Here is a 7382-nt window from a genome sequence, read left to right as displayed (position 1 = left end):
CGACAATAGATTCACGGTCATCATTAGATTCTTAATTCCAGATATTTATTGAATTCAAATTCCATCATCTGCCGTGGCAGGATTCGAACCCGGGTCCCCAGAACGTTATCTGGGTCTCTGGATTAACAGTCCAATGATAATACTACTAGGCCATCACCTCCCCTCGTGATCAATGCTAACACTCAAAGGGAACAACTATTTACATGACAGGAAAAAATGCTGGTTCTTGTGCTAATTGTTCGAGGCAAGGGCATGGACAATGTACCAGGGACTTATTGTTGTCTGGGCTTTTGTGAATTCAAACACCTACACTAAATCAAAACACATTCCTTTTTCCTACAGAGGTCAGATCCCTGCAGGTGAGTTTGTATAAAACTTTCTGCAAGCTTTTGTGAGCTGCAGTGTGGGCCTTAAATTGTTTGCTCATTGAACTCAAAGCACACTTAACCAACAAAACATGGCTTTTTCCTGCAGTTCAAACTGCTGGTCCCTTTGAAATGTGGAGGGTGCAATAAATGATCTCAGAGTAAAAGGATCGCCTAGGAAATAGTGATCATAACATCATAGACTTTAATATTCGGTTTGAGAGTGAGAAACTTGGATCAGAAACAGCTGTGTTCAATTTAAATGAAGGGAATGAGGATAGAGTTAGCTGAAGTGACTGGGTGGATAGATGAGCAGCAATGACAGACATCGAAGGAGATATTTGATGACTCTCAGCAAAAATACATCCCAGTAAGGAGGGAAGATTCCAAGAAAGGGATAAATCTATCTACCAAGGAAGTTAGGAAGAGTATTAACTGGAAAGAAAAAGCATATCGGGAGGCGAAATTCAGTGATAGTCCCAATGACTGGGATAGATTGAGAATCCAGCAAAGGAGGACTAAAAAGATAATAAAGACTGAAAATAAAATAATAAAACCATGAGGAGTGTAGATAAGGTGAATGGCAGGTGTCCTTTCCCTAGGGTGGAGGATTTAATGACTATGGGGCATATTTTTTTAAGGTGAGAGGAGAGAGATTTTAAAAATACAGGAGGAGCAAATTTTTTTCACACAGAGAGTGGCTCGTGTGTGGAATAAACTGCCAGTGAATACAGGTACAGATACAGCATTCAAAAGACATTTGGATAAGTACGTGAATAAGAAAGGGATATAGGCCAAGTGCAGGCAGGTGGGATTAGTTTAGTTTGGGATAATGGTCGGCATGGACTGGTTGGACTGAAGGGTCTGTCTCTGTCCTGTATGGCAGAGAAAACAAAGGGGGCAAACAAGCGAGGAATACAGAAACTAACAATAAGAGGTGTTAATGACTTGATAGAGGTGTACAAAATGATCAGAGGTATAGATAGAGTGGACAGCCAGAGATTTTTTTCCTAGGGTGGAGGTAGCTATTACAAGGGGGCATAGTTTTAAAGTGAGTGGAGGTAGATATAGGGGAGAGGTCAGAGGTAGGTTCTTTACTCAGAGAGCGGTAGGGGTGTGGAATGCATTGCCGGAGAGGGTAGTGGAGTCGGCCTCATTAGGGGCATTTAAGCGGCTATTAGATAGGCATATGGATGATAGTATAAGGTAGGGGTGGAGGTTAGATAGACCTTAGCATTAGGGTAAACGTTCAGCACAACATAGTGGGCCGAAGGGCCTGTACTGTGCTGTACTGTTCGATGTTCTATGTTCTAAGAATTTCTTTAAATATATTAGAAGGAGGAGAGAGATCAAAGTGAACATTGGCTCCGTGGTAATGAAGCTGGGGATTAGATTAGACAGTTCAGAGAAGGTTCACTAGGATGATTCCTGGTGTGGAAACTTTGTTTTATGAGCAAAGATTAATCAGGTTCAGACTTTACTCACTGAGTTTCGAAGAACGAGAGGCGATCTCATTGAAACTATCGGATTCTCAAGGGGCTTGGCAGGGTCAGTGCTGAGAGGATGTCTCTCTCTCATGGGAGAATCTAGCTCCAAAGGGCACAGTCTCAGGATAAAGGGGCATCAATTTCAAACTGGGATGAGGAGGAATTTCTTCTCTCTGAGGGTTGTGAGTCTTTGCCACAGGAGCTGTGGGGACAGGGTCCTTGTGCATATTTAAGGCTGAGATCGATAAATTCCAGACCAGTCAAGGATGATGTGGAAAGGGGTTGGAAAGTGGGTGTGAGGAGTGCCGGATCAGCCATGTTCCTACTGAATGGTGGAGCAGGGTCGAGGGGCTGAGTGGCCTCCTCCTGCTCCTATTTCTAAGATTTGGGATTCTTGCAGCTGCCCTGAGGAGAGAAGACAGAATGCCTCATTCATATTTTTGGCAATGCCCAGCCAAGCGATTATTTGTTTATGAAACGGTCCCTGTGATGGGTGGGAGGTAGGAGGAACGGCCTACGAACAAGAGGGGCCATTATTCTCTGACGTTTGGAAAAAATGAGAGTTACTGTTGTTGAAATATTCGAGAGACTTGGCACTGAGAAGGTGATTTGCTCTGGGCTGGGGAGGGTGGGGGGAAAGCCTGAAACACACGGGGCACGGCGTCAGGATAAAACGTTGATCATTTTGGTCTCAGACAAGGAGAAATGCCTTCAACCAGAGGCTGGGGAACCTTTCAAATTCCCAAAGCTGTGGTCATTCTGTGGTTGGATACATTCTAGGCTGAGACGGATTTCTGGTCTCTTGGGGATACAAAGGATATGAGGAGGAGGCGAGAAAGTGGAGCTGAATCCCCAAATGGGATCGGGATGGTGTTGAATGGCAGAACAGACTCAATGGGCCAAATGGTCTCCTCTTGCTCTGAATTATTTCACTCTGACACATCAGTTTGGGAACATGCTGCTCACCTGGAACAGCAGAAGGCCCGTAGTCAAGGGCAGGAGCTGAAATCCCCATTTTCTGCCTCACCCTCCCTGACACACTGTCGATATCACACAAAGAAACAGGCCAATCCTCTTCCCCAAGTCTGTGAGACACAGAACACAAGCACTCCCAGCCCCAAGTCACTTCCTGGGATACAGCTCCGCGGATTCAGGAGAGAAGACGCAGCTTCCTGTTACCTGTCTGTAATATCTTCTTTTCAATATTTGTCTGTTATTGTCCAATTTGTCGGCCACAGCAGAGCCATAGATCTCCATACTGGCAGTGAAAACCACCAACTCATACCACTGACTGACCTGGCAACACAGCAGGAGGAGCAATGTGTCAGTGAGAGAGAGAAAAACACCAATTCCGAGGGAGAGGGTGGGGTAGAGACAGTCATGGGGGACGGGGAAGAGATAGACAGAGACAGAGGCACAGAAAGAGAGAGAGAGACAGAAACAGGGTGGGGGGAGGGGAGAGGGAGAAAGAGAGAGACAGAGGAGGGGGGGCGAAGACAGAGAGGGGGGGAGAGAGAGAGAGAGAAGGAGGGAGAAAGACAAAGACAGGGTAGGGGGAGAGAGACAGAGACAGAGAAAGGTGGGGGGGGGGGGAGCGGAGAGAGAGAGAGGGAGCAAGATGGGTAAGGAGACAGACATAACAGGGAGGGAGAGACCTAGGGAGAGTACAGTGCACTCACCACATCCAGGAAGAAGTCGACGTGGGGTCGTTTATGAACGAAGAACCGAACAGGATGTTTATCAATTACAACCTGGAGAGAGTCCGAGAGGCCATTAGTAAGAGAGATGCTGAGAAGCAGCACAGACCGACACACCCCAAACCTGCTACATTACCCACTGCTCCCCAGCTCCAACCCTAACTCTTACTCTCCCTGCTGCCAACTGCCCCCCCCCACCACCCCCACGGGCTCGGTCTCCCCCCCATCAGGCCGGGCCCTCACGGGACACGCCAGCACACTGTTCACCTTCAGTATGAAGTCGGGAGGAGTTCCCGGCCGCACTGTCGGCCGTAAGACCCCGTCGTGGTGTGAGTGGATTAACGTCTCGTCCAGATCGAGAACCAGCACCTTCCCCTTCACCTGACCTGCAGCAACAACACAACAGTGTGACTGGGAGCGGAACGGTCAGCTCGGGTCACAGGGGCAACTCGGGGGGAGGGGGAGGGGGGAAATCACAGAGACGGGGGGGGGGGGGGGAAAGAGGGGGGGGGGAGGTGGAGGGAGAGGGGAGGGCTTTATGAGGGGCAAATGCAAACAGTAGAATGCAGGCAGGTACAGCTGCTGACCAAATACTCACTGAGTCGGTTTCTTGAGATTGGAGAGAGAGGTAGAATGTCATATCGAACAGTCTGATACTGAATAATCTGCCAGAGACATCAGAGAGAGGGTAGATTAGAAGGTGCCTGCTCTAACAGTCAGTTTATCAAAAACAGTCAGCACTGGCTCACATTGTTTCCCACCGAGAGCTCACAGGGAAAACAGAGAGAGCCCTCTCAGCATCAGCAAGACCAGCCACCTTCCACCAAACCACACAACCACCCCTCCACTGTCTGTTTCGACGTTGCCTCTGAGTGCACTCTCGCACTCTGGGTCTACACCCATGCCCATCTCTGTCACCCCCTCCAGCCCTTACACCCCCTCCCCATCTCTGTCACCTCCTCCAGCCCCTACACCCTTCCCTATCTCTGTCACCCCCTACACCCCTCCCCATCTCTGTAACCAGAGCCTAGACCAATTCGCATCACTCCAGCTTCAGTGCCTGGGCCCTTCCTGAACATTTGGCCTCACTCGCTCCTCACCATCCCTAACATCAGGGTGAGCGCTTGTGTGAAACGTTCCTCTGAAGTGCAGGTGGGTATGCTGCGTGTTTGTCTGGGTATGTGGAGAGGGAGGTTTTGCTGTGTGAAAGATGCCAGAAGAATGGAATTTCTTATTGTTGTGTAGCTGTCTGTTCACCACATCCTACAGGCCAGTACTTTGCGAACCATAAATTCCTCCAGTAGCTCAGCTTATTCACCGCTCCGTCCTCTGATAGGCACGGTGTTGTACGTTACAAACTGATAGGAATGGGCAGCAACTAATCCACAGGCTACAAAGGGAAAGCCTCCCATTAACCTCCATGAGCACTTGGTTGATTTAAAAAACAAACATTGCATTTTACTAGCACCTTTCAGCTTCTCAGCAAGTCCCAAGGTAACTGGCAGCCAATGAGGTGATCTGCTGAAGGTGCAGTCACGCTCATACGAAATGCAGCAACTGATTGGCGCAAAGCGCTGACCCTCCGACAGTGCAGCACGCCCTCAGCGCTGACCCTCCGACAGTGCGGCACTCCCTCAGCGCTGACTCTCCGACAGGCACAGTTGTCACGAGGGCGCCATGGAAAGCCCAGGCTGTTTCACCGCCTGCCCCTCTGCCAAGGGGCACCGTGCCAGGCCAGTTCAGTCGTTGACCTTTGGCATATGCTCGGCCAGGCCACAGCTGCCTGTCGCTCTGTCATTTCCCAGCGAGACCTGGTTCCACGGCCAACCCAGCCACTGCACCTGTCCTTGTCATATACTCTGTTTGCAACGGGCTGCGGCTGGATGGAATCGGACTGGCGGGGGGGCATGGGAAGTCGTGAAGACAGCTCTAAGTTCCAGGAATATCCTGACCAAATCAAATAGCAGGCGGGTTCACCCCTCCCCACCACCCACCCTCCCCCCTCCACCCTCCACCCTCCATGCCCACAAGTCTAAAGCTCACATCTGAGTTCAGCGGGTCATAGGGAAGGCAAATGGAATGTTGGCCTTCATTTCGAAAGGAATTGGGAGTATAAAAATAGGGAAGTTTTTGCTAAACTTATACAGGGCACTGTGCAGACCACAGCTGGATTTCTGCAAAATGTGTTGCCCAAGGAAAGTGGTGGTATCATTGAAAATAGTTCACTCGGTTAATCGCAGGAGTGGAGGGACTGTCTTACGAGGGCAGATTGAGCCTATACTTGTTGGAGCTTAGAAGGAGTCCAGGGCCTGAGCGTGTAATCTTTGAGTCAGGGGCTGTACATTTAAAATAGAAATTGGGAGGAATGTCTTCTCTCAAATGGTGCTCAATACCACAGAGGGCTGTAGAGGCAGAGTTGTTAAGGACTTGATGATGTTTTTAACCTATATGGGAAAACACCACCTTCATGTTCCTTCCCGAGCCACTCACCACCCTGACTTGGAAATATATCGCCATTCCTTCAGGGTCGCCGGGTTAAAATCCTGGAATTCCCTCCCTCAGGGAGATTGGGGTTCAATCTACAGTCCGTGGACTACAGCTCACCCCCACCTTCTCAAGGGGGGCAGCTGGGGATGGGGCAAGAAACGCTGGGCCCAGTCAGCGCCGTCCATGTCACACAAAATGAATGTTATGTGGGAAAGGCAGGAAAGTGAGTGTGAGGATAATGGGGTCAGCCTTAATGTCGCTGAACAATGAAGGAGACTTAGTGGCCGACTGGTGCTCCTAGATATCACTGAAACTCGAACTAATTCAGATTGTCTGGCCATTCTCACACGGACGTCTGTGGGAGCTTGCTGTGCAACAAACTGATTGCTGACTTTCCTGCATCGGAAGAGGGGCAATAATCTGAATAATAGTTGCCAAAGCACTCTCAGACTCCAGTGTGAAAGGTGCTATGTAAATGTAGCTTCTTAGCCTTTCCAGTGAAACCCTGCTCGTGATCACTGTCCCAGTGAGCCCAGGGTTAGGGGAGGGTTCCCATTCCCGATCACTGTCCCAGTGAGCCCTGGGTTAGGGAGGGATCCTGTACCCAATCACTGTCCCAGTGAGCCCTGGGTTAGGGAGGGATCCTGTACCCGATCACTGTCCCAGTGAGCCCTGGGTTAGGCAGGGATCCCGTACCCGATCACTGTCCCAGTGAGCCCTGGGTTAGGGAGGATTCCTGTTCCCGTCACTGTCCCAGTGAGCCCTGGGATAGGGAGGATCCCTGTTCCCGATCACTGTCCCAGTGAGCCCTGGGATAGGGAGGATTCCTGCTCCTGATCACTGTCCCCAGTGAGCCCTGGGTTAGGGAGGATTCCTGCTCCTGATCACTGTCCCCAGTGAGCCCTGGGTTAGGGAGGGTTCCTGTTCGCGATCACAGTCCCAGTGAGCCCTGGTTTAGGGAGGGTTCCTGTTCCCGATCACTGTCACAGTGAGCCCTGGGTTAGGGAGGGTTCCTGTTCCCAATCACTGGCCCAGTGAGCCCTGAGTTAGGGAGGGATCCTGTACCTGATCACTATCCTGGGTCAGGGAGAGTCGCTTCTCCTGACCTGCGGGAGTGCCGAGAGTCCTAGGGATTGTCAAATGCAGTGGAAATGCAGTGCGGAAAGGACCAGCTCTCACTGCAATACAGCCACGACTGTATCCCCAGTGTTATACAGCGACAGACCCGTCCCCACCGGTACTGTACCCCAGTGTTACACAGCGACAGATCCGTCCCAACCGGTACTGTAGCCCAGTGTTATACAGCGACAGACCCGTCCCCACCGGTACTGTAGCCCAGTGTCATA

At 50.5% G+C, this 7382-nt stretch overlaps 1 protein-coding gene across 1 annotated transcript in view; it reads right to left on the bottom strand.

The window, feature by feature from the left end:
- Positions 1-2966: 2966 nt before the first annotated feature.
- Positions 2967-7382, bottom strand: part of LOC109925440 (CTD nuclear envelope phosphatase 1) — a 12137-nt gene continuing 7721 nt past the window's right edge. Inside the window, exons 2-5 of the mRNA XM_048620237.1 lie at positions 4148-4214; positions 3817-3935; positions 3532-3603; positions 2967-3148 (exon numbers count right to left, since the gene is read on the bottom strand). Coding sequence (XP_048476194.1) covers positions 2975-3148; positions 3532-3603; positions 3817-3935; positions 4148-4214 — 432 coding nt within the window. The 3' untranslated portion in view covers positions 2967-2974. The remainder of the gene's footprint in view (positions 3149-3531; positions 3604-3816; positions 3936-4147; positions 4215-7382) is intronic.

This window comes from Rhincodon typus, chromosome 45 (assembly GCF_021869965.1).
Source record: "Rhincodon typus isolate 14 chromosome 45, sRhiTyp1.1, whole genome shotgun sequence".
NCBI classification, from domain to species: domain Eukaryota; kingdom Metazoa; phylum Chordata; class Chondrichthyes; order Orectolobiformes; family Rhincodontidae; genus Rhincodon; species Rhincodon typus.
Note: the sequence above shows the minus strand (reverse complement) of the source record. Positions and strands in the feature narration are given on the sequence as shown.